The sequence below is a fragment of the Vulpes lagopus genome, chromosome 2 (genome assembly GCF_018345385.1).
Source record: "Vulpes lagopus strain Blue_001 chromosome 2, ASM1834538v1, whole genome shotgun sequence".
Lineage (NCBI taxonomy): Eukaryota > Metazoa > Chordata > Mammalia > Carnivora > Canidae > Vulpes > Vulpes lagopus.
In genome coordinates this window covers 41,263,244-41,291,243 of record NC_054825.1, presented here as the reverse complement: position 1 = coordinate 41,291,243, position 28,000 = coordinate 41,263,244, and the positions used below count along the sequence as shown (strand labels likewise).

The 28,000-nt window shown below is 38.8% G+C and overlaps 1 protein-coding gene across 1 annotated transcript in view; it reads right to left on the bottom strand.

Annotated features, from left to right (window-relative positions):
* Positions 1-1,878: 1,878 nt before the first annotated feature.
* PTPN20 (protein tyrosine phosphatase non-receptor type 20) overlaps positions 1,879-28,000 on the bottom strand; it is a 133,517-nt gene continuing 107,395 nt past the window's right edge. The window contains exons 8-11 of the mRNA XM_041731215.1: positions 14,381-14,715; positions 9,882-10,097; positions 3,323-3,385; positions 1,879-1,944 (exon numbers count right to left, since the gene is read on the bottom strand). Of these exons, the coding sequence (XP_041587149.1) occupies positions 1,879-1,944; positions 3,323-3,385; positions 9,882-10,097; positions 14,381-14,715 (680 nt within the window). The remainder of the gene's footprint in view (positions 1,945-3,322; positions 3,386-9,881; positions 10,098-14,380; positions 14,716-28,000) is intronic.

The following is a 28,000-nucleotide window of genomic DNA, read 5'->3' as shown; positions in this document are numbered from 1 at the left end:
TCAATTAGTCAAAAGTTTTCAATTTGGAGTTCACTTTCCAAAAATTAAATAAAACAAGTGCAATCAGTATTTCCACATTATCTTATTTAATTTACCTGAAAAGCTAAAAATTATCCCAGCTATAAAAATATGAGGCACACATTAAAGAAGAAACATGTTTACCATCAAAATTGTGGCATTTTTCTTTACAAGAACATTTCAAGACCTAGATAATAAAAATACTTCAGGCAATACATAGTAAGTCTCTTCATTTAAATAACAGCATAGAACCTTCTCAGGAATACATTATATCTATTATTTTACAGTAACAGAGAGAAAATAAAATTTGGTATACAAATATTAAGGGCCAATCATCAAAATGAAATTAATGTTTAGCATAGACTATTATTTAAATGAACAACATAAATAGGTAGAATTATCAATTTGATTTAATATAAAATACATTTCTGGATTTCTAAAATGAAAATTATCAAGTTTAATTCAACAAATTCAAATATTCATTCAGCCAAGGGAATAAAATAAGCCTCTTAAAAATTCAAGATTTACATTAATATTAGAAATTTTCTCAATATAATACAGAATATTCTGATCTCCACTGAATTACATTGTACAAAGACATGTAGCAAATGCTTTATAGCTTATAATCAGGTATAACTGATCACTAAAATTCCTTGACCAAAATATCACTGTAATTATATGAGGCAAAGTTCTATAATAATATGGATGTAATAACAGCCACATATTTTCAATAAGAGAATATGGAAGTTTTCATTTTCACAACTATGACTTTGGTTTTCCAAAACCTGCCTCCCAAAGCCAACTTCTAAATGTTACAGCAGAGGTGGGGCAGTAATGGAAAGGAATGACTTCATGGAACTCTGAAAAAAAAAACTATTATAGATCTTAGTTTGAGAAATATATCTGGTGTAAGAGATACACAGAATTATGTAATAATGCTTATATCAAAGTTTATTGGTTAGATAAAGGGCAAAGAGTAAGAAGCAAGTAAAATGTAATATGTGTTTTTAACAAAGCAGACTGAGTAATATGTCAGGTGTTAGGGTGGGATAGGAAAGAGCTCAAGCTGAGCAAAAATCTCCTCTTGGACTTTTCTATATAAACATCTATTTTAGTTTTGGACTGTTCATCAGTGAGCTCATGTGATGGAGCAGAGGAACTCTGCCCACCCATGAAATACTTCCCAGACCAACAGGTCCTTGTGCAGCTGCTCTAACAAGGCAGCTTGTCCTCTGAGGTCCCTGGAACCCCCGCTCCCCCCCCCCCGCCCCACCCTAAGAGCATGAAACTATAGGAAAATGGAATTCAATGTGTGTAGAAAGTCAATCCATCCTAATTAGGGAACTGAGTTATTCAAATACCGGCTAAAAGTAGAGACTCTAGCTAAAAAACATGGAGAAGTATCCATCTTGAAAAGGCCTGTAAGACCTTGTGATGTGATCCTGCATTTATTGGCCCTGTATTTCCCCCAGATTACGGGCTTTATAAGGTCCTGGAAACTCTCAGTTCCCTTTAGCTGCCTGTCCAAATAACATATTAATGAATATAGTTTAAGTCCTTTATTGGGTTCCATAATCCCTGCAGCCAAATAGGCTGCAGTTGTTTTATGTAACTTTTGTTTCACTGGAAAATGTGGGAGGGTATTTTGATATTATCTAAGTAAGATTAATGGATAAACACTGTTCACCCCAAACCAAATGATGCTGCCCTCAGGAAGTTGTCAAAAAGAAAGTCAAATGATACACCAAAAAAGCACATTGTGTGCATCAGCAAAGCCCTTCAGCACAGCTAGAACATGTCCTTTATGAGGCAGCTCCAAGTCACTGGGTAATTTCAAGAGTGAGGCAACAAAAGTCTTTCTTAATCGAAAGTCAGAAGCTTCTGAAGAACTTCAAGCACAACTTTATAACAAAAGAAATACTGCTCCTAAATACATATATATGAAAAATAACAGAATGTTAAGTAGTTGAATACTAATATCCATTTTCAGAAGACATAGCTGTAATTTTCAACCATAAAGGAAAGCTCCTAAAAAGAGCAAATGTTTAACGAAGAACTTATTCATGAAAAAATATATTTTACATGTGTTTATTTAAATTCAATTTGCCAACATATAGTATAACATCCAGTGCTTATCCCATTAAGTGCCATCTTCAGTGCCCATCACCCAGTTACCCCATTCCCCCCACCCACCTACCCTTCCACAACCCCTTGTTGTTTGTTTCCTCGAGTTAGGAGTCTCTCATGGTTTGTCTCCTTCTCTAATTTTTCCCACTCAGTTCCCCTCCTTTTCATTATAATCCCTTTCACTATTTCATATACTCCCCGTATGAGTGAAACCATGTGATTGTCCTTCTCCAATTGACTTATTTCACTCAGCATAATACCCTCCAGTTCCATTATGAAAAAAAATTTTTTTCTAAATATCAGGAAGAAACTGATTATGATATAGTGCTTGGTCTAGAATGAGTTAACTCAAGGTTTAACTTAAGAGAGGGGAAACACCCTCAATCTCAACCTCCTTATATTTCCCTGGATAAGTTACATTAAAACCTTTTTTTTCTAGGTGTAGCCTCAGGTCTCTCAGGTGACCCAAGTTCAAATAAAATGCTTATCATTTAACATTGGCCTAAAAAGAGGTCAACCTAAAGATTTAGGAGTTCTTGTTTGTTTTCATTATCCATACTCTCTTGATTCCCCCTCCCAATGATTAATTAATAACTAATCTGTAACATAAATGCTATCTTTTTTATGACAAGCCTATGACTTCTATAATTTAGAGGCTATCAGAAACCTATGAATAACTTTAGATATATTACTTAAATAACATGGCATCATGGACAAAGCATTTGGGCATCAGGAAACCTGTTTCCCTCCTGACTCCTCTACATGCTATATGAATAATCCCTCAGAACAGGCTTAATTATTCTGAACATGAAGGTAATATTAGAAAAAAATTAATGTCTACCCTAAACAGTGAGAATTCAATGACATCCTGCAGGTAAAAGAGATTTACAAATTGTAACATGCTATACATGTTAATCTTTATATTCATTATTCTTTTTATTAGAATTTATGTAGCAAGGGGATCCCTGGGTGGCGCAGCAGTTTAGCGCCTGCCTTTGGCCCAGGGCGCAATCCTGGAGACCCGGGATCGAATCCCACGTCGGGCTCCCGGTGCATGGAGCCTGCTTCTCCCTCTGCCTGTGTCTCTGCCTCTCTCTCTCTCTCTCTCTCTCTCACTGTGTGCCTATCATAAATAAATAAAATTTTTTAAAAAAGAATTTATGTAGTGAGAGCTTACCTTTGTTTGAATCATGCCATAACGCTGTTCTCTCATTTGGGCCACTATATTCCTGATGTTGAACTGCAACAGGATGACAGTGATTTTGTATTATTCACATAGGTGGAAAACACAAACCCACAGACTGCCAAATGAGTACTCCATAATTCTTTCCAGTAAAAGAGATGTCAAGATTTAACCAGAAAGCTGTCATTTTCAGCTATAAGAAAATGTACTATTTTTAACCTCATCTAATGGATAAGGAAGACTTTAGTTTAAAATGGTTTCCAGGAAAAAGCAGGAAGCAATAATTTATGATGAGAAATGCTCTCCAAAGAAATAACAACAAATTTGCCCCTGTGTCTACTTTTCTGTTCTCCAAAGGGAAAACCTAAAGCAGCACTATAATTCTGGAAAAGGGGAAGCCTGGGTGGCTCAGCGATTTAGCACTGCCTTTGGTCCAGGGCATGATCCTGGAGACCCAGGATCGAGTCCCAAGTCAGGCTCCCTGCATGGAGTCTGCTTCTTCCTCTGCCTGTGTCTCTGCCTCTCTCTGCCTCTCTCTCTCTCTCTCTCTCTCTCTCTCTCTCTCTCTCTCTCCCCCCCTCTTTCTCTGTGTGTGTCTCTTATGAATAAATAGATTTTTAAAAATCTTTTTAAAAAATCTTGAAAAGTCTGAAGCATAGAATACTTTTTTTCTGGCCACAATAGTAATACAGCTATTTCTCATTTGAAGAGCCCTCTCAACTCAAGAGAGACTCCGAGCACTGTTAGCCTAATACCAGACTCTGCAGCTGTGCATGGAGACCAGCTTACCCAGTGAGGTTGCTAAACTGGTGCAGGTGTGCACCAGTTACTATTCCACAGTAATATGAGTCCAGAAACTGGTAGTAAGTGTTTAGAAACTCTATGGTAATCTGACAGTGGCGCAGCATCAAGGAGCATCACCAGTGGAACAGGATAATAGACCAGCTCAGGTGTTGCTGAACTTGCCTGGAGAGTCACAAGTGGTGCAAGCTGAGGACCAGTCATGTTCAGCAAGATCACATCTCTCTTTCCCTGTGCCCCTACCCCTACCTTGCACTTGTGCACTCTTTCTCTCTAAAAAAAGAAAAGAAATTGTAAAAATATTTTCTAGAATGGGTACATACTATTTTATATTCCCATAAGCAACAAATGATTAATTCAGTTTCTTCATCTCTTACCCAGTGTTTGGTGGTATCATTATTAGTCTTTCTGACAGATGTCTAGTGATATTTCATCATAGTATTAAATAGTTTTAATTTCATTTTCCCAAAAGCTAATGAAGCTGAACATCTTTTCATATGGCAATTTGTCATCTTTTAATCCTCTTTGATGAAATGTCTGTTCGTATCTTTTACCCATTTTCTTCTTTTTTTTTAAGGTGATAGCTGGTCTGGAGTAGAGAGAAGCAAAGGCCTTTAACAAAACTTTTTGGGTACCACTTTAGGCAGAATTTTCCTGGGCTGCCTTGGGTCACTCTACATGTGGCAAATGAGGAAAATGCATCCTTGCTAATACTCATTTATGGCATGTATGTTCCCACCCGTCCCTCTGGTGACTACAGATGAGGGGAAATAGGATGTTGCAGCTTCCATATAAGGCATTTGGGAGGAAAGTACTGCAGGTGATTTTTTTTCTTTTACCCATTTTCTAACTGGGCTGCCTTTTTGTTTTTTGTTCTTTACTACAGAGTTTTGAGGATGCTTTTTATTTCTAAATGTAAGACCTTTGTTGGATATGTGATTTTGCAGTTTCTCCAAATCTGCAGTTTGTCTTTTCATTCTCTTCAAAGGTCTTTCACAAAATGAATTATTTTAATTTGCTTTCCCCCTAATATTAGTGATGGCAAGAATTTTTGCTTTCAGCACCTGTATTTAAACTAATACTTAAAGTTCTAGGTAGCTTAATAAGGCCAGAAAAATAAATAAGAGGCATACATGTTGGAAAGGAAGAGATAAATCTGTCCCTATTTGTAACTAGATTATCTACATAGAAAATAGCAAGGAATCTAGAAACAGAAAAAAATAGAAACACCCTCCCCCCAAAAAACCCCTCTTAGAACTAGTGAGTTCAATAAAATCACAGCATACAAGATTAACACAAAACATCATATTTCTATATACTAACAAAGAATATGTGGAAGCTGATAGTAAAAACACAATACCATTTACAATTGCTCCAAGAAAATGAAATATGATAAATATAACAAAACACATATAGAATCTATATGCTAAAAATGACAAAATGCTGATGAAAGAAATCAACGAAGATGTAAATAAATTGAGAGACATACCATGTCCATGGATTGGAAGATTCAACATAGCAAAATGTCAATTCTCCCCAAAATGATCTAAAGATTTGAAGCAATTCCTATCAAAATCCCTGTAAGTTTTTTTGTAGCTGTAGACAAGCTAATTCTAAAATTTATATGGGAAAACACAGAAACTATGAGTTAAAACAATTTTGAAAAACAAGAATAAAGGAATTACTCTACCTGATGTTAAGACTGTATACAGGAATCTATGGAGTGGTATTGGCAGGATACCAAGATCAATGGAACAAAATACAGAACCAGAAAATGGCCCATACAAACATACCCAGTGATTTTTGACAAAGTGCAAAAGCAATTTGGTGGAGGAAGAACAGCTTTTTCAACAAATGGTGCTAGAAAATTAGACATCTGTAGGCAAAAAATAAAGTAAACCTTGACTTAAACTTCACATCTTATACAAAAATTAACTCAAAATGGATTATGGACTTGAATGTAAAACATAAAACACAGAAAAAATACAGTTAAAACACCATTTTTTCTTCCACACTGTGCTCACAGCCCACTGGTGGAGAGGCTGGGCAATGGTTCAGGGCTGCATGCTCCACTGGCCTGGATAAACTGGGAGAGGCCACAGAAAGTATCATTTCCTAATGATATGGCAGCTTGACAAATTCAGGGACTGGGTAATGATACTAGCTTATGAAGCAAATAAAAGTATCGAAGTATTTACCACTGCAACTTAGTGAATACAGAGATATTGCCAACATTGATTCTTTCTGTATATGTGTTATTTGAACATGATTACTGACTAACTAGCTCCTAACTGTGTAGAAATGCAAAGTATTACATTATTAATAAATGTGATTTGGAGCTTGTGTTTTGTGTAGGGATTATGTTCTGGTAGCAGAGCTGCAGTGACAAGAAAGCAGTCTGAGGTATTACACAGATCAAGGAATTTTTGCCAGAAGATAAATCATATGGCTTCATCAAGAGAATCTTGCTACAAAAAAAACAAAAACTAACAAAACACAAAACCTGCCAGGTAAATTTGGTAGTGTGCATAGTGGCTTAGTAAGATTTTTTCATTATATAAAGGCTAATGTGCTAAATTTTGGAATATTCACTTCATTATATGGTAATATGGTAACTGATAATGAACAATTCTTCATGCATGCTAGACTATTAGAGGGGAAAGGTTGATTGAGAATGTTTCAAATACAGAGCAATCTCAGTGTTTCTGCAAGATAATAGCCAGTTTGTTTCTAATATTTTAAGAATTTTTAAGTGGACATGATTAAAAATGAAAATGGCAGATGTGGTTTATGTATACAATGGGATATTCCTCAGCCACTAGAAATGACAAATACCCACCATTTGCTTCAACGTGGATGGAACTGGAGGGTATTATGCTGAGTGAAGTAAGTCAATTGGAGAAGGACAAACATTATATGGTCTTATTCATTTGGGGGAATATAAATAATAGTGAAAGGGAATAGAAGGGAAGGGAGAAGAAATGGGTAGGAAATACGAGAAAGGGAGACAGAACATGAAGACTCCTAACTCTGGGAAACGAACTAGGGGTGGTGGAAGGGGAGGAGAATGGGGGGTGGGGGTGAATGGGTGACGGACACTGAGGGGGGCACTTGACGGAATGAGCACTGGGTGTTACTCTGTATGTTGGCAAATTGAACACCAATAAAAAATAAATTTATTATTTAAAAAATAAAAATAAAATAACATGTAGAAAAAGAAAAAATGAAAATGGCTATAAAAATGACAATTAGACAAGAAATAAATGGTTACATATTTTTAGCTTTTCATATCCTTTAGAGTTGTAATCTTGCAATGCTGCAGGTCACAGCTGTCTGCCTAACATAGCTGGTATGCAGCTTGCTGCAATATACACCTCCTTATGTGAGTTCCACAACACACAAACTGGTCTACACCCTATTTGCTAAGACCAATCCACTGGTCATGCTCTTGGATATCATAGCAATACAGCAAGCTGCTTTGGAAGTTTCTAAATGCTTACTCTCAAATTCTAGGAACTTATCTTACTGTAGAAAACAAACATCCACAGATTGGTGCTGGTCCAAGACTACACTCTTGAGTAGCTATGGTGGACAAAATTTCTGAAATGAATAGAAAGGGGCATCAGTAAGGACATTTAACAGTTCAAATGTCTATGGAAAGCCAGTTAGGAAAAAAATGGATATATATTCTATTTTTTAATTACTCTGTCAAATCTAAGCATCCTTAATTACCACATGCATCATTATTTTCTGTACTACTAAGAAAAGCATTGTCAATTAAGCTGACAGATGACTTATTATAAAACACATTATAAAACAACAAGGCAATGTTTCTGGCAGCAATGTCCACAATAGCCAAACTGTGGAAGGAGCCTTGGTGTCCATCGAAAGATGAATGGATAAAGAAGATGTGGTCTATATATGCAATGGAATATTACTCAGCCATTAGAAACGACGAATACCCACCATTTGCTTTGACGTGGATGGAACTGGAGGGTATTATGCTGAGTGAAATAAGTCAGTCAGACAAGGACAAACATTATATGGTCTCATTCATTTGGGGAATATGAAAAATAGTGAAAGGGAATAAAGGGGAAAGGAGAGAAAATGAGTGGGAAATATCAGTGAGGGTGACAGAACATGAGAGACTCCAAACTCTGGGAAATGAACAGGGGTGGTGGAAGGGGAGGCGGGTGGGAGTTTGGGTTGACAGGCACTGAGGGGGGCACTTGGCGAGATAAGCACTGGGTGTTATGCTATATGTTGGCAAATTGAACTCCAATAAAAAATATATACAAAAAACAATTAAAAAAATAAAACAACAAGGTATAATGAAAAAGAAAACAGTGTTCCTTAGGATCATGAAGTATAATATTTAGAGTTTTTACAAGAAAATAAGGACAAACATAAACCAATTATTTAAGAAATTATGTTGGGGAATATATAAAAGAAAATTATACTAACACATTTTCTGCTAAAATGATCAAACAACGTTACATATGGGAATGGATAGTATCAGACTTATACTACTTAAATTTTCAGCACACTGGTCTTTTTGTGTGGGTAGCGGGGGCTCTCTAGTTTACATTCATTCTCTGAGTTTGCTTTGGAAAACCATTCCTCTCTCACTCTCAGCCTTGTGCCTGGAGTAGTCCTGACTGGCTTAAATAGACCAGCGTCTCCCACAGTGATTAGTTCAGGGGAAGGGGCTGCAACTCAGAAGCAGTGAAATGCTGGGAGGTATTGAATGCTCAAACTTCTGACAAAAAGAAATTCCCTCTGTCCTCCAAGGAGTTACTGGGAGAGGCCCTCTTCCCACCTGCCCACATAATATGGCCTGAGGATGGTAAGTTCTAGAACCATTCTGCTGCCATAGGAGAGCCCCTGCCACTGTTAGGGTTTAATTATGGAAGACCCAAGAGAGCAGACATTTAACTGCTGTGATAATAAAGTAACTACGCATTTTGCCTGGCAGGGCAAATGCCTGGTAGCCCATTTTCTCAGGCACCTGCTAATAAGCAGATGTCTTCCCCTTTGCACTTCCGCAGCACAGGAAAAACAGTTCAGTGAGTCAGCTGTTCTGGCCACAAATCTCAGCTTACATCCCCTAAGCAGTTTAATCAACAGTAAAGGTAATAGTATAATCAATATCTGTCTAATGCTTGGGTCTATCTCTCCAAAATTGGTTCCAAATTTAGGAGGAAAGCAAAGAATTGTTAATGATGGATGCAAACCATCATAACAATGTTATTATACTTATTTTACAAATGTGAAAATTGAGTTTCAAAGATGGTGAGCAGTGTGCACAAAGTCACCAAAATTATGAGGCAAAACTGGCAGGCAAAGCTAGGGACCTCTCATTAAAACTCTAAGGCCTACATTTTTTTTTTGACAAGCTCATGTGCATGCATTTGTATTCATTAAAAACAGGCACACTTCATCAACATTCTTTAACAAGACTTAAAAATCTGTCTCTGTGGGTAGAAGGAAGGAAAGGGAAATGAACTCGCATTCACTGTGCCTCTACAGTGTTCCCAAAACTGTTCCATGCCATTCATTCGCATTCTGTAATCATCACAGCCACCTCCAGGAACCTGCAGCACTGAATTTAGAAACAGGTCCCCAAAGTTCACAGGCTTTCTCTTTACTGAGTTCTCCTGAAGGTCAAGTCATGGTCTCCAGGTATTAGAAGGCTGTTACAAGTAGAGTGTTTACTAACAGCATCGGTTATCTGTTTAATTCACACACTTACGGGAAAGTTCTTTTCAATGGCACAGAACACAACATCCACACATAGGAACACTCCCGTCCGGCCCACGCCAGCACTGCAGTGAACAAGGATGGGTCCTGTAAGGTGGCTCTTCCGCACGAAACGCACGTACTTTATGAAGCCATCTACTGAGGCAGGAGTGCCATGGTCTGGCCAGTTGGTGAACTGCACATGTTTTACAAAGTGACTAGTTCCTGTCTGTTGAGAGAGAAGGGGAGGGAGAGAAGGGGAGAGAGAAAGAGGGAGAGGGAGGGAGGAGGAGGGAGGGGGAAGAGATTTATCAATTTCTTATATTAAAGATCTCAATTCAATTTCTAATATACTACTTATATACTACTACTACTACTACTAATAATAATAATAATGGTTCTATGGTCATACAACAATGAAAATTACAATAGTACCAGGTAGCATGAATTAAGTGCTCACGGCATGCCAGTTACCATGTAGAGACATTACATGCATTCTTTCATTTAATCCTCACATCAACTCTGGGAAGTAGGTATTGTTTTATTCCCATCTTTTTTTTTTAATTTTTTTTTTTATTATTTATTTATGATAGTCATACAGAGAGAGAGAGAGAGGCAGAGACATAGGCAGAGGGAGAAGCAGGCTCCATGCACCGGGAGCCCGACGTGGGATTCGATCCCGGGTCTCCAGGATTGCGCCCTGGACCAAAGGCAGGCGCCAAACCGCTGCACCACCCAGGGATCCCTGTTTTATTCCCATCTTACAGATGATTAAGGATTACACGATGAGTAAGGATTAGGGTGATTGGGAGATGTATGCCAGGTCAGAAGGCTCACATGTTTAGAGCTGGGACCATAATGTGGGCCTCCTAAAGGCAAATCTACCTTTTTTTTTTTTTTTGGGGACCATGGTACTGCAGAAAAACCAAGAGCCCAAAAACTCAGAGTGAAAGATGGTGTAACATGTCAAGAAAAACATTCTCCTAGCTTAAATATTATTATATAAAATTTCATTAGAATAAGTCAGTACTGCCAGGTTGCTTGACCAGCGGGACCGCAACCTCTTCTGGTGATGAGGACAGGGTAGGTAGGTGATGACCAAGTGAGTGAACTGTGACCCTACTCTTGTGCTAAGCCCCCTGAGAGTACAGTCATGAGACTCTCCTCAGTGTTGACAGATAAAGCACTTTGAGTTTACCCATCATACCTTCCAAAGGGACCATGCTTTCCCAATGTGGAGTGCTCATTTTACTTCACTGGGGACCCTTGTTGGAAAACTCAGGTTGGGTTTCTGACTCCTACCCTGCTTCTCCCTAATGCACCCCTTTTTCCTGAGTTCCAAACAGAAATGAAGTTATCCTAAGTCCCAAATAGAAAACTCAAGTTTGAATCATTGGTACATGAAATTGAGTAATACAAACAATCCTTGCAAATCTTGTGAAGGCCCCAGGTTGAGGGCAGCTCTAACCCTACCACATATTTCAGGGGTTAAATCTCTCCTGCCACTGGTAACCACTAATAATCTGCACAAATGTGGACCTCACCACGTTTCTGACCTAATACCATTTGGACAGAAACGCTGATGCAGATTCTTCAAACATGAAGCTTGTGGGCCTCAGCCCAAAGGCCACCAACCCCTTGACAAGGCTCCACAGCAAACAGATCATTTGAGTCCTTGCAAACAGATCATTCCTCTGTGCCTCACACTTGCCTATTCTCTCCAAGCAGGCTGTCTTTCTTCTGCCATAACATGTGCCTCATGTGTCAGCTGGAACTTCCTTTCCCACTAGACCCTAAGTACTCTAAGACTTGAGACTGTGTCTGTGTTTTGTCTCCAGCACCCTGCACAATACCTGGCTAATATAGGAGGGAATCAACAAGTGTTAGGGGAGTGAGGGCTGAGGCGAGTCTCCAGATGCACGACCAAGTGCAATGCCTAGCACACAGCCAGCAAGCCATCAGTGTCAGCCATCATTCTTGGCCTCCCTGGTCACCATCTATGTGCCAATCCTCATCCTTTTCAATTCCATCTTTCCCTCCCACCCTATTCCTTTATCTCAACAACTTCTCCCTTTGCACTCAGGTGCCACATCCCCCAGTGAACTCTTCGAAACTCTCATTATTTCCCTAAAGGCTTCTTCCACTTCCTTCCTTGCCTCCCAATAGCACCTCACTCTTTACAGCCTCCTTACGGAGGCCATCTATTCTCCCATTCCCCAGGTCTCATGGAGCAGAGAGATTAGGTTGCACACTCCTTGCTGCCCACTCCTTTTTCCAATCCATCATTTCTTCTGTGTAAAAACCCCCTCTTCCTACAGTTCCATATCTTTTAGCTTCAACTTTTCATTGCTATCACCCAGTGGCTTTAGCTTCCTGTGCATCTGCCACATTCACTGAAGGGCCTGACATTCTCTCTCCCACAGACGCTGACATCATCCAGGGCAAATCTGGGGTCTCAATAACCCAATGGATGCTCTAACCTCATAGCATTTGTATTTCTCTCTTGCAGGGGATACTAGTCCTCACAGTGATGGTCATTCCTTGAACTTACCACTACCTATAATGTCTAGTATCAAAAATCTTTTAGTTCTTAAATTCCAACATCACTTTCTGACCAGAAGCTCATGTTCTACCACGCCATCTGTGCTTCACTTCCACTCTAGCAACAATGTGACCAAATGGAGCTCCTCTGTCCTTTATGCTGTCCACTTATTCCTACTTGACTGGCTCCTGGTTCCATCTGTCCTCCTAAAGTTAGACTTCATGGCTGATTATGGGAATAATTCTCCTACCAAATTGTTAACTCTTTACATCCTTTGAATTTTAGCACACGTAGTGGACAACATCCCACCCTGGGTCAGTCCATGAGCCTGTGCTCAGGAGCCCCATACTTAGGCTGCTGGGAAGAAAATCATCATGTAGGTACATATTTATTTTATTGCTATAGAAAATTTATGGGTTCCAACTTCAGCATTTCCAGCAATTCTTTTCCCAGTTACTGTTTGGACTCCAATCAACTTCTTTGGTGATGACTCATCAGTCAGGCTTCCTGTTTAACTCCCATTCCTTTTATTCCTGTTGAACACATGTATCACCTGCCTACTAATAAAATCCACTTAGAGTAATGTCACTCATCACCTTCTCCTGTAAGCCATTTCTTTTCTATTTTTGAATCTATTAAAGTTATGAGGGCAGCCCGGGCTGCCCGTGGCGCAGCGGTTTAGTGCCGCCTGCAGCCCGGGGTGTGATCCTGGGGACCCGGGATCGGGTCCGTGCATGGGACCTGCTTCTCCCTCTGCCTGCTTCTCCCTCTGCCTGTGTCTCTGCCTCTCTCTCACTCTCTGTGTCTATCATGAATAAATGAAATAAAATCTTAAAAAAAAAAGCTATGAGTTATTCTAGATCAACACTTCCCAACAGAACTTTTTACAATGATGCAAACGTTCTACATCGGTGCTGCCCAATGTGATAGCCACTAGTGACATGTAACTAAACACTAGAAATGTGGCTACTGCAAGTAAGACACTGAATTTGTTGTTTCATTTAAGTTTAAATAATTTAAATTTAAGCTTAAATAGCCACATGTGGCTGTTGTATTGGATAGCTTAATTTTGACCACTCCTTCTGGTCACTTATAAGTCACAAGTCATAAAAAAAGTCACAAGTCACACAAATGTCTGCCAACTTTATATAAAAAGATACTAAAGTCTCTGCTTTCCATCTCAATGTCAACTGCCCTGGTTGATCATGGCACCTGCTTATGGAAATTCTTCAATGTCTCCCAATTATCTTCATGATAAAGTTTGTACTCCTTAACCAAAATCCAAGATATTTTACATTTTGATTGGTCTCTGCTTACTTTCTATAGCCTCGTATCCCCTCTCATTATTCCCTGACATTAAACTTTTACATTCCTGAAACACTTAACTGCCTATAATTTTCTATCCATATCCCATGATATTTTGAATTTTATTACTTGCTTTTTCTTTCCATCTTTCTCATTTGGGTAGTTCTCCACCAAGATGTTCCGTCCTCCAACAAACCTTCCCCCAAACCCTAAGTGAAGCTACGTACTTATATTCCAGGCCCTAAAAGTATCCCACATTACCATGGAGCACAGTAACTGGATGTATCAGTAAGCATACCCAAATCTCCACTAGTTGGTAAGGTAGTGAGTGCCTGGCACAGTGGTTAGAAGTATACCTTAAAGACTCAATACATATCTCTCACACTCAGCAGAAGCAGCCAAAGGACATCCCAGGATTAGGAAACTTCTAGTACTGATGCTTCCCACCCCAACTCTTCTATTTAGGTTTTTCATTTCTCCAGTCAGAGTTTGGTAAAGCAGAAACAGACACAGTGGTGTCTTAGCTTCTGGTACCAGGGAGAAATAAAAGCAAGTTACTCAAAAAGTACCCCCAGTCTATAACACATCCTAATCCTAACTTCTCATCCTGACGTGTGGCTTATCTAATGAAATATATATCTCATACTGATTTTTTAAAAACTTACAGACTTCCTCACAACTTGAAGTATTCGGATGATGAAATATTGAAGTATCTGGTAGTTCTCCAGGAAGACACGATAGTTTTTCAATTCCAAAGGCTTCTTCATAGAAATGGGCCAGTAATGGTGGCATTTGATAACTCCACCTTCTATCTCTCTGGTTATCATGACAATAACATTAGAGTTATTCTCTAAAACCATTTGCCAAAAGTCATCTGTAGTACTTGGCAGTGGTCCTTGAGAAGCAATATAAAAATATTCTTCTCCAGAATTGACTATTCTAATATAGCTAGCATTGATGTAGTCCTTGTTTTCTCCAAGAGGAACGCGTGTTGAATCATCTATCATAAAAACAGAAATATCTGGTTGATAAAGGAAAAGTAGGAGATACAATACACCCTGGATTCATGAACATATTCCACACTGGTAAATCCATTTCTCTCTTTGACCAGTTGAGAAGATGGCATAGGAGGAGTTATATGAGTCCATGAATTTAAATTCTTCCCTCTTCCAAACCTATTGGCATGACCTACAAAATATACAATGAGGAGTATTATTTGTTTCCATCTTTTTCTACTGATCAGAGAAGGATGCCATCAGTGTCCAGACACTTTGGGAGATTTCTGTTAGGTATGGCACAGATAGGATTAGGCCAAGGGAGTTACCTACTAGTCTGCAACTGAACACAGCAAAGGAGGAGTCATCTGAGGGAGCAAGTGAATGCTATTCTCCTACAATTGCAGAGAACCTGCAAGCCCAGAGCAGTAGAGCCCAGAATAAGAAAAAATCAACCATGATAGTTGATCAGACACAAACTCTAGGATTAATGGAATTCTACCAATGCCCAAAATATATGGCAGCCAACTTTTATGTCCATCCTCAGCATTCACTGGGTGAAGCAGCATGCTAATCAAAGCAAAGTTGGCAAAATGTTGCTATGGAGGGGATATGCTCCAAGTAACATGGAAATTACCTAACATGGACTCCTGCAACAAATATGAAAAAGGATGCCTGCTACTTGGCCTACTTATAAAGTTCACTGGCCCTGGAGCTCTTTCTTCATTTTACATAGACAGCTGGACCTGTGGCTCAAACACTGCTCCCACAGAGATAATAAATGCCTTCAGCAAAGGATAGAGCTTTCCTGCCATGCAGCAGTCTCACTAATAGCCCCTCCCTACTACTCAAGAGGACCACTTATCTGGCCAATAGGGTATAACAAAGATAACTGAACAGGACCTTATACAATTTCTGACGAACCCTTCTCAGATCCCAACATAGTAAACATAAACTTCCCCTTGTAAATATGAATAAATTGGAAAAACAATCACTAAATATATAAAGATAGCCAGTAGTTCATAAAAACAGAGACAATTTTTAAAAATCATAGCAAATATTCTCCTTTCTATGAGGGAAGAATATTTTTTAAAAACTTCTATTTTTATTTAAAATGAAATATGGGGAGTGCCTGGGTGGCTCACTCAGTTAAGCATCTGCCTTTGGCTTAAGTATGATCCCAGGGTCCTGGGACTGAGCCCTGTGTCAGGTTCCCTGCTCAGTGGGGAGCCTACTTCTCCCTCTTCCTCTCCCTCTACTTGTGCTCTCTTGCTGGCTTGCTCTCTCTCTCTCTCTCTCTCTCTCTCTGTCAAATAAATAAATAAAATATTTTAAAAATGAAATATGAGAACATTATTTTATTATAAAAGAATAACATATCTACAGTTATTGATACATTATATTTTTAAATTATACAGGAGATAACAAAAATATTATAGTGCAATCTTCCATCATATATACAAATCATACATATATGTCATATATAAACATATAATAATAGTAATAATAATAATAATAATAATAATAATAAACCTGGCAAGTATTCACCAAAATGTTAATAGTGACTATTTTATTATCTAAATTTTTGTAGTGAATATATACTACTTTATAGCAGAACAGCATTTTTATATGTAAACAGAGACAAAATGTGTGAAAATTAAACAATATAGAATAATAAAAGCTTGCTTTCAATTTTATAATTGAGAAATAATTTCATTGTTCAGTTGCATTCCACTTATTAGTGACTTTCCCAAATCTATTTATTGATTTTTGGATCTATTGTGTGCCATACAAAGCACCACAAATTAGGTGGCTTAAAACTTTAGAAATGAATTTCTCCTGTTCATATACAGTTCAAAAGTTTGTAGGGCCTTCCATACGACGTTCTGTCTGGAACCTGCAGAGAAATCCTTGCTTCTCCGTGGCTGTGAGAAATTTGAGGACAAAATTTGGGGTTCCCATTTGGTGGTTTATAGAGGCAGGCCATCATCGTGGGAGGTGGGTGCCTCCACCCTCCCACGAAGCCCTCCATGTCTCCATCTGACTATCTTATTACAAGCACACCAGTCAGTTGAATTAGGAGCTACCCACCCCATCATCATCTCATCTTTACTAATTACAACTGTAGTGCCCCATTCCTAAATAAGGTCACTTTCTTAAGTCCTAAGGTCTACAACTTCAAGGTATGTTCTTTTGGAGGATACAATTTAATCTAGGATATAGAAGAAGAAGAATCCTTTCTGAGTTGCTTATAATTGTTAACATTTTTAAATATGCAACATAGTTGCTTTGCACTGAAATGAATCCTAATAAAGTAAACATTAAGGCAATAAAAAAAGCTTGCTTTCAAATAAAATCCACAATGACTCAATTAAAACGTCTAAAATGAGAAGTGTATGGAAAAAAATCAGTGATTTAGAAAAATGGCTTAGGAATTTTCCCAGAACTCAGAAAAAAAAAAAAAAGATGAAAAACATGATGATAATGATTAGAATGTTAAAGGGTACAGAACATGTAAAGAAAATACAAAAAAAAATAATTTCAGAAGCAAGCTATGGAATACACAGCAGAAAAGAAATAACTCAAGTGATCATAGGAGAAAGGTTCCCCAAGAGAAGACACAACTGTAGAATTCAGTGCAAATATGCACGCCAGGTCCAAGCAGTATTTATGCACTCTGTATATATATATCACCTCATCTGAACTTAAAAACAATCCTTTGAATGAATTACATTATTCTTTCTTTTCAGATGTGAAATCTTTATTCAAAATGGCTAAGTAGTATGCTCCATATTATACAGCAATTCTTCTAGACTCCACAGTCTACAACTAAGTCCATCAACTGATGCCCCTCAAGGAAGACTCAAGTTTGAAGATGGAAAGACCACATCAAATACCAGACAACATTATTGAAGACAGCCACTAAGACCTCAAGACTAGCAAAGCATAAGGTCATAGACACAGGAAGCAAAAGTTTGCTACTATATCACTAGCTTAATGAGTTGCACCACTCCCATTTCCAGTCCTCGATTCCTGAATCCTGGCTATGGCAGAAATAGCAACATATACTGGATGCTAATTTGGAGCATATACAACCTCCGAGAGAACACTGCCCCAGCCCTTTGAGATACCGCCACCTAGCTGGCACTGTAACTGAGTCTTTGAAGAAGAAGCCATTTCATGGCCAGCTGCTTCAGGAGGATGAGGAATGTGTTAAGACCAGTGAATTCCATGAGCATGAGCCCACTGTCACAAATCATTTGCCTCAAGGTGAGCTCCTTGGACACAAGCAATGCTGTGTGGACTAATGATGTTACATAAAGCATTCTGTGGGTCCATGGATGGTAGATTTGGTAGAAGTACTGCATGCAAGGGATGCAAATCCACATTGTGTCCATTCTGAAAAAAAAAAGTACTGAAAAAAGCACTGTTCCTTCTATTATAGCAGTAGTTCAATATAATCAATCTGCTGTCAGGTATTGGTTGAACCCCCAGGGAAGTAGTGCCATGCTGGGGCCTCAGCATTGAGGTCTGCAGCTGGCAAACTGGGCCCCCAGCAGTGACCATAGCAAAGTCAATCTGGGGGACTAGAAGTTCATGTTGCTGAGCCTATTTATTCATAACTTCTATTCCCACTAGCACATCCACTTTGGTCATTAATCCATTGGGTAATGACAGGATTGGCTGGGAAAGAGACTGACTGGTATGTACAGAATGGATCATTCTATCCACCTGATTATTAAAATCCTCTCCTTGAGTCACCTTTCAGTGAGCATGGCCATATGGCACAAATATGTTCATGTTTTTTGCTCATTCAGAGAGGTCTATCAACACACCTCTTCTTCAAACCTCCTTGTAACCAACTTTTCAATCATGTTCCTTCCAAGTCCCTGACCACCCAGCTAAGCCATTGGCCACAGTCCCTGAATTAGCACAGATTTGCACCTCTGGCAAATCTGCTCCTTCTAAGCAATTTTCTCCTTCTAAGTAAAATGGACAATCAAGTATACTGCTCAAAGTTCTACCAACTAGGAAGATTTCCCTTCATCACTGTCTTTTGGGGATGTCCCCTCCAAAAGGCTGCAGTGTTCCTGCTGTCTGTTTCTGAGTGGTGCCTGCATACGGTGCAAAACCATCTGTAAAACACATCATAGTTTTCTCTTTCTTGGTCAACTAATAATAGGGAACTCCTCTTGAGGCCACAGATTCAGGCTGGAAGAGAGAAGGTAATGCAGCAGGAAAGGGGACCATGCACATTTTGGCTCCTTCATCTAACTTACTTGTGCTCTCAAATTCTCTTCAAACCCAACATTGTATATACCACTTGCATTTTATGACAGAATGCTGCTGTCCACAGTTTACTTTCTTGTTTGATGGCCTATGGTTAAATGTCCAGTCTCTAATACTACCTCATAGAAGGGCAAAAACTGTTCCTTAAAATTAGAGTAGTAATACAGAGATTGGCAGGGGTTTGTTCTAAAAGCCCATGGCATGAGCTATGATTCATTCACTTGTAGGGGCCTGCCACAGGTTCCAAACGGTATCCCTAGATACCACTGACATTGTATCTACTGGATCATATGGTCCAAGTGGCAGAGCAACTTGCACAGCACCATGGACTTGCTGTAAAGCTTTTTTTTGTTCTGGGCCTCACTCAAACTAGCCTTAGTAAAATGAGCCAGGGTAACACACTGAAATGAGGAATATGTTGTCTCCAAAGTCCAAAGAGGTCATTAGGCATTGTACGTCTTTGGGCTATAGGAGGAGTCAGATGCAACATCTTATCCTTCTCCTTAGAAGGGATTATTTTGGCATTCCCCACACCATTGAACCTCTAGAAATTTCAATGAGGTAGAATTTTTGTTGGGCTAATTTTCCCCTGTGACTCACAAATGTCTTATTGGTAAGTATGGATAAGTTAATTGCTACTTCTTATTCCCTAGATTCAATCAGCATAATGCCATCAATAAAGTGGACCAGTGTGATGTCTTAAGTAAGGGAAAGGTAATCAAGATCCCTGGGAAATATATGATATATAGGTCTAGAGAATGGATCTATTCCTGAGATAGGGCAGTGGAGGTATACCACTGGCCTGGCCTGCTGAAAACAAGCTGCTTCTGGTGGTCTTTACATGGAGAAAAAGCACTTGCCAGATAATATACACTAGGTACAAGGGGATGTACTGATTTTCTAAAGCAATGAAATCACATCTGGAACAGGTTATAGTCACCACCTGCTTAAGTTTATAATAATCTACTGTCATCCTCCAAGATCCATTTGTTTTCTCCACAGGTGAAATAACTGAGATGAATGGGAATGTGGTGGTACTCACCACACTTGCACTTTTCCAATTCTTGATGGGGACACTAATCTCTGCATTCTCTCAGGAATCCAGTATTGTGTCTGCTTTACTATTATCCCAGATAGGAGCATATCTACAGGCTTCTACTTTGACCTCACCACCATAACTGGCCATCCTCCACAGGTCAGACACCTGTGTGGGGATTCTGCCAGTTGCTGAATATGTCTATTCCAGAACTGTAGAAATAACCACAGTGGGTCAAAATCCACTGGACCTGTGAAATGGACCCAAGCTAAAACTCCATTGCTTATCTGACTTCTATAATCATTACCCTTACTGGTGGATCAGAGTGACACTTTTGGTCTCCTGGAACTACTGTCAGATTAGTGTCAGTGTCAGTAAGAAATGGCAAAGAAGAGCTTCAGTGTTCAGGGGTTTGATGTGCCCATCTTCATCAGGATCTTCCCATATGTTTCCATTCTAATTTTCAGAAACCCAGTCCTTCTCAATCAATGCCCTCCCTTTAACAGCAAACACCTTGCAAAGTGGGGAATTTGACTTACATAGTAAGGCAGGCATTTACAGGATGAGACTGTGGGTTTGATTTTGAACAGTCTCAGCTCCATGGCTATAGGAGATAAAGGTTTCTTTCAAGGAAAACATGAAAACTTTTAGGTCATTTATGTGGTGCTTGGGCTGGAAATTCAAATCCCTGAGATCATTCTTTACTTTCCTACTTTGACTAGCACAATTAGAATTAACCAGCCAATCTCATTATACTTGTTAGTTTGACAAAAATGTTCTAAGGTATGGAATATAGAGTCATCCAAACCTTGCTTCTTATAAGTATTTGAGAAGGAATACCCGGTGGTGAGATTCTGTGTATTTGTATTGCCATTATCACACCATGGATTACCATTGCTCTACTATTGGAAATAGAGTCATTAATGCCCTTAAGTTTTATCAGAGTAGGAAACCAATTCATAAAACTCATCCTTAAGATTCTGTTCCTGTAGAATCACTCTTGGTACCAAAATTTGTATTGGTCAGTGTTCTCAGAGAAGCAGAATCAATAGGCTACACACACACACACACACACACACACACACACATATATATATATATATATATATATATATATATATATACAGTGAGAGATTTATTTTAAGGAGTTGGTTCCCATGACTGTGGGGACTAGCCAGTCTGAAATTTGCAGGGTAGGCTGTTAGGCTGGAGAATCCAGCCAAGAATTGATGTTACAGTCCTGAGTCCAAAGACAATCTGGCGACAAAATGGCTTCTTTCTTGGAAGACCTTAATCTTTTTCTCTTAAGGCCTTCAATTGATTGGATGAAGTTCATCCATATTATAGAGAGTAACCTGAACTACTCAAAGTCCATGGATTTTAATGTTAAATATATCTACAAATACCTTTACAGCAACATCTAGACCAGTGTTTGACCAAATATCTGGGTAGTGTAGCCTAGCCAAGTTGACATGTAAGAGTAAGCATCACACAAGCTATAAATTTTAGTAGATGATTTGAAGGAGGAAGATCTTTCTTGAAACTTAATTTAGTTCCCTAGAAGACCAAGTGAAAAAAAAAAAACAATAAAAAACTAGACGGGGGGGGGGGGGGAAGTATGTGCAAAACTACAAAGAGGCAAAAGTAAAGAAATAATTAGAGAAAAGATGAAAGCCTTAGAAGACAGATCCAAGAGGCTAGCCCTATAAATCATAGGAGCTCCAGAAGAAGAAAAATGGAGCAGGGAAAGGAAGAACAATTACTAAATAACTGAACAAGCTTTCCTATAGCTAATGGAAGACTGAGTCTTCAGATTAAAAGGCTCTATGGATTCTAGGTAAGACCAATGAAATGAAATATACATAGTAAGGTTCCTAAGCTTCAGGAAAAAATTAAAATGTTATCAGGTTTCAGAATGAAAGAATATGTTTCTTATAGAATAAGATGACATTATCATTATATTTCTCACCTAAAACACTAGAAGCTGGAGGACAATGAATTAACACTCAGAAAAACTTAGAGAAAAGGACTGGAATCCCACAATTATAAAATAAACAAAGATATTCACTTGTCAGGGAAAAAAGGGAGAGAATGCATGCACATGTGAGAGAGAGGGTGAGAGAGAGAGAGATGCAGATTGAATTTGAGGCAACTATATCAACTATATAGCCTATCTTTAACCAAACAACTAATGAATCAGAACAGAGACCTCAAATTAAGGGAAAAGGGAAAGAAAGAAAAAGTGTACAGAGTAACAAGCTTTGCAAAACATAGTTTTATATCTATATAAAGAATGACTGAGAATCTATCATTTAAGTGCTAAAAATGGTTCTTGAAATAGAAAATAACATACAGCACAATAAAATCTTTTTGTAATCTAGAAAAATATAGAGAAGCACTATTTCATAGTGGTTAAACCTAAGTTTGAATGCCAGACCTCTCTTATTTGCAGTGTGACTATGGGGAAGGTAATTTATGTTAGACTTTTTGTAAAACAAAGATACTGTTAGTATGGATATCATAGCATTGTGGTGAGAATTAAATGAGTTACTGTGAAGGACTTAGATAAGCCCTGAGAACATACAAACATATTACTACTACTACTACTGGTGGTAGTGATGTTGGTAGTAATAGTAACAAACATAGAGGGGTGCCTGGTGGCTCACTCGGTTGGGTGTCTGACTTAATTTTGGCTCAGGTCATGATCTCAGGATCATGAGACTGAGTCCCACTTTGGGCTCCATGCTCACTGGAGAGTCTTCTGGAGGTTCCCTCTCTCCTTCTGCCTCTGTCCCTCCCCTCCCCCACTCTCTCTCAAATAAATGTTAAAAAAAAAAAACATGCAGTGAGCTCACTAATGTATGGCACATGGATACTTGTTAAATCTCTCCCTTAGATAGCCGGTATTTTTCCAGCTATGTATATAATGGTAAACTGTACAAAATATTAAAAGTGTAATACATCTTTTGCACTCACTATCTTTTTAAAGTGTATTGAGGTATAATTGTCATACATGCACACCCATGAAACCAATACTATCAGAGAGATAACCAAATACCTCCATCACTGCTACAATGTTCTCATGCCCTTTAGTAATCTATCCTACTTGCTCTACTCCTGCCCTCAAAGCAACAAATGATGAACTATGAATTACTATGAATTTTCTAGAATTTTATGTAAATGGTGTGATACAGTATATCAGTCTGATCGATACCACAGGCTGGGTAGCTTAAATAACAGACATTTATTTTCACAGTTCTGGAGGCTAGATGTCCAAGATCCAGGCGTCAGCAGAATTGGTTTCTTATATGGCCTCCCCTTGGCTTAACCAGGCCTGCCTTTTGTAGTGTCCTCATGTGGGCTCACATTGTTCTGTCCTCATACATTCCTGGTGTCTTTGGAGTGTCCTAACTCCTCTTCAGTCAAGATTGCATTAGGGAACACCCAAAGAGCCTCATTTTGTTTTAATTACCTCTTTAAAGGCCCTATCTCAATCTGACTCCTGGGAGCAGGGCAAGACGGCAGATGAGTAGGGTCCTCAACTCATCCAGCCTCACCAACTAACTTTCAAAACATCCTGAACACCTAGGAATTCAACCAGAGACTTATAGAAAGAACAGCTGGAACACTACAGAGAGAAGGATTTCTACTGCCAACAAGGTAGGAGGCAGAAAAAAATAAAAAAGAATCAAGTGGAGCCCTGCAAGGAGCCAGGCTAAGGCCGGTTGTTGAGACCCTCTGGGACAGAAACGCCTGGCCCCAGAGAAGGGGGAACTTTAAAAATCTGCACCAGATTCTTCCCAGACGGAAAAGTGCTCAGTAGGAAAACTGGGCAGAACCGCAGGAGGGGCAGGGAAGCCTCCAGATACCCAGGGTCACTAATAGAGGAAGTGCGCCCCAGGGTAAAGTGCACCTCACACCACGGACCCATCTTGGTAAAGGGCTAAAGCGTGCAGCCAGTGGGGCCTCAGGGAGAAGCCAGTAGGTCAGACGGGGGCTCCGGGTGGAGGGGTCTGTGCCCTGCTGCCTTCGGGAGTCATGGACCCGGGAGCAGATTCCAGCAGTAGAGGCCCGGGATCCCAGGATTCCAGGAAGACACAGCCCAGGATCCTGTGCTCCCCGCAGGATAGGTGGAGGCAGTGAGGGCACAGGACAGCAAGGACTCTCTTGCCACCAGGTTCCCCCAGCTGTGCAGGTCAGTACATCTGCCCCAGGAGCATCTAGGCCAGACTGTGGTTGTTACTGCAGGGAGCTGACTCCAGGGCTGGAGAGCTGGCTGCCACCAGTGTTGTTCCTCCTTGTGTCACCTTGTGCCTAGCCGTTGGGCGGGCAGGGGGAGGGGGGCAGTGCCATGGAACAGAGGCCTCATGGGGATAAATAGCTCCCACTGAGCCTGGCACCTGGTGGGGGGCGGGGTATATCCCCAGGTACACACCTGAGAATCAGCACAGCTGGCCCCTCCCCCAGAAGACCAGCTGGAAGGACAGGGGAAGAGCAAGTTCTTGACCAAGCAGCGCTGGAAAGCTCCAGGTCTGTGGGAAAATAGTATACAGACTAAAGGGTCCCTTTTTTTCTTTCTTTTTCCATTACAACTCGTTTTTATATCAGACTAAAAATATCCAATATTTTTTCTTTTTCCCACCTTAACAACAATATTTTACCACCTCTTCATTTTTAAATCTTTTCCTTTCTGACTTTCATATTTCTACAATTACATGTCTTAGATATATTTTCCACTTCTGGATTCCCTTCAATGTATTCAATTTAATTTTTATAGATATACAAGATATGGGCTTTTTTTTTTCTGCCTCATTTTGTTTTACAATAATGGAAGTTAGTACTTTCTAATGCACAACCAACATACAACCAGAACCAAGTGGAACACCTTGTTGGTTCATTCTGTGAGATTATATTCTCTCTTCCTTCTCATTCTGCCCCCCTCTCTTATCTTCTTTATGTTTTGGTGGTCAGTGTTGGGGCTTTATCTAAGTTGCTGGTTTATATAAATTTGGGACTGAACATCTTCTAACATAGAGAACAAAATACACTCAGAACCAAGAGGATCACTCTCTAGGCCCCTCAGGTAGACTACATTCTCCCTCCACTACAACTTCGTCACCACCACCATCCGCCCCCCCCCTTTCTATTTTTCCTCTTTTCTTTACATTTTTTTCTTTTCCTTTTTTCTTCTTTGTTTTTGGTTTTTGGGGTTTTATTTTTACTACTTTGTTTTAAAGTTTTTTTTTTTTCACTTTAAGTGGTCCTTTTGTTTTATTTTGTTCTGTTCTTTTTCTTTTATTTTCTGGCCTCTGACCTCTTCAGAATCATCTGGGGTGTATTTTACTTAGGTCATGGTTGATATTTTTGACTCAGCCCACTCATACAGCCACACTGCACTGCACAAAATGACTAGAAGTAAGAACTCACAACAAAAGAAAGAACCAGAAACAATACTCTCTGCCACAGAGTTACAGAATATGGATTTTAATATTATATCAGAAATTCAATTAGAAGTAGAATTATAAAGCTACTGTTGGCTCTGGGAAAAATCGTAAAGGAGTCTAGAGACTGTTACTGCAGAATTGAAATCTAATCAGGCTGAAATTAAAGGCCCTATCTCCAAGAACAGTCACATTCAGAGGTACTATGGGTTAAGATTTTAATACATGAATTTTGAGGGAAAACAATTCAGTATACAATGTACAGTATACACCCTTTTGATTGGCTTTTTTTACTCCACATAATTATTTTGAGATTCATCTATGTTGCTACATATATCATTAGTTTACTGTTTTTTAGAGCTGAGTAGTACCTGCTGAATGGACATACCAGATTTGTTTATTCACTCTCCTGTTGATGGATACTAGGTTGTTTTCAGGTTTTTCCTTTTGCAAATAAAACTGATATGAGTATTATTCCTATGGATGTCTATATGTAGATACATGCTTCAATTTCTCTCAGGTAAATACAGAGGAGTAGAAATGTTGAATCATATGCTTAACACTATAAGTTAAACCCTTCTGTAACTGGTGTGAAATGTATCTTATTAAAGTTTTAATGTGTGCTTTCCTAATGATTAAGAATATTGAGCATCTTTTCACATATTTGTCACCCATATATCTTCTTTGAAGTAGCCACTCAAATCTGTTCACTTATTGTTGGGTTTTTTTGTCCTCTTATTGAGGTATAGAAATTCTTTAGATATACTAAATACAAATCCTTTGTCAGATAAATGTTTTGAATGTGTTTTTCTCCCAGTCTGTTGCTTGCCTTTTCATTTTCCTAAGAGTATACTTTGAAGAGCAGTTTTTTATTTAAATCAAAGTGTAATGTGTTTTTTTCTTTTACAGTTTAGGGTTTTTGTGTCCTATTCAGAAAAATTATGCCAAATTCAAGGATTTTTCTCAAGTATTTCTCAATACTTTCTTCAAGTATTCTTCAGAAGTTTTATGGTTTTAACTAAAATTGGGCCTATGATCTATTTTGAGTTAATTTTTATATAAGGTATGAGATAAGAGTACAGTTCATTTTTAACATATGAATAAGCAATTGCCCAGAACCATTTGTTAAAATTATCCTTTCCTCATCACTTGCATCCTTAAATTCAGATATTATCATCTGCACTGCCTTCCTTGCATGACTCTAGACAGCACTCAATATGTTTAAACATGCTCTGTAAAGTGGAGAACTAGTAGAAATTTAAGTTACTATCATTATTAGTTAGTTCTGAGTAGATCCTGACCCAGAGACAAGTAACAGAAAAAGTATTAGGCCACAAATCAGAGAATATGACTTGTGGTATGGCCCCACTCATTCATTCACCTTCAAAACACCTTTTAACTCAGGGCTTATTCACTCTTCTGTGAAGTAGGAATTATGGAATCCAATAGTCTACTTCAGAGATATTTTAGGAAGAATATATATGATTATGCATTTTAAAATGCTTTGCAAATTGTAAAGCACTATAGAAATGCAAGATGTTGTCTTTATATCTAAAAATCTCCAGACTACATAATGAGATACATTCTTGCCTTGCATAGTAGCATAGGGCCATAAATATGACCATGCAAGCTGAAGCCATACAAAAGATTTTAATAATCAATTAGACAAACTATGATTGTTCAGCAACCTTTTCCAGGGCAAGCTATTTTTTTCTATAACACTATTCACATTCAATTAGGATTTCACTCCCAGTATTACTACTTTTATTTTCTTTTTTAAATAATAAATTTATTTTTTATTGGTGTTCAATTTGCCAACATACAGAATAACACCCAGTGCTCATCCCATCAAGTGCCCCCCTCAGTGCCCATCACCCAGTCACCCCCCACCCCCCGCCCTCCTCCCCTTCCACCACCCCTAGTTCGTTCCCAGAGTTAGGAGTCTTCCATGTTCTGTCTCCCTTTCTGATATTTCCTACCCATTTCTTCTCCCTTCCCTTCTATTCCCTTTCACTATTATTTATATTCCCCAAATGAATGAGACCATATAATGTTTGTCCTTCTCCAACTGACTTATTTCACTTTTACTTTCTTTGCTTCAATTTTATCTCTGTTGACAAATCAACTTTTGATAATCCATTTTTGTAAAATGTGATATAGACTTATCACTGAAAAATAAGGAGGTGACACAACTACATGCTTTGGTATCTGCATGAGCTGAATAACAGGTGCATAGTACCAACTGCAGACATATTTTAAAAGAAGTAAAAAAAGAAAAAAGAAAAAAAGTGACATGATTAGTCAGTGATCGTGATGAGCATCTGTTATTAACATAGTAATTTGCAGACCAAGAATTAGATGTGAAGTTTGTACTTTATGCAATTACTCACAGTTAATATATTGTGATTACTGAAATCTGAATCATGTTAATACCTCCAGAACCCTCCCCATCTCTCAGTTCCCACTGCTGCTAACTTAGATCAAGCCTGTTTCATCTCTCAGCTGGTCTGTCTGTGTCACTGC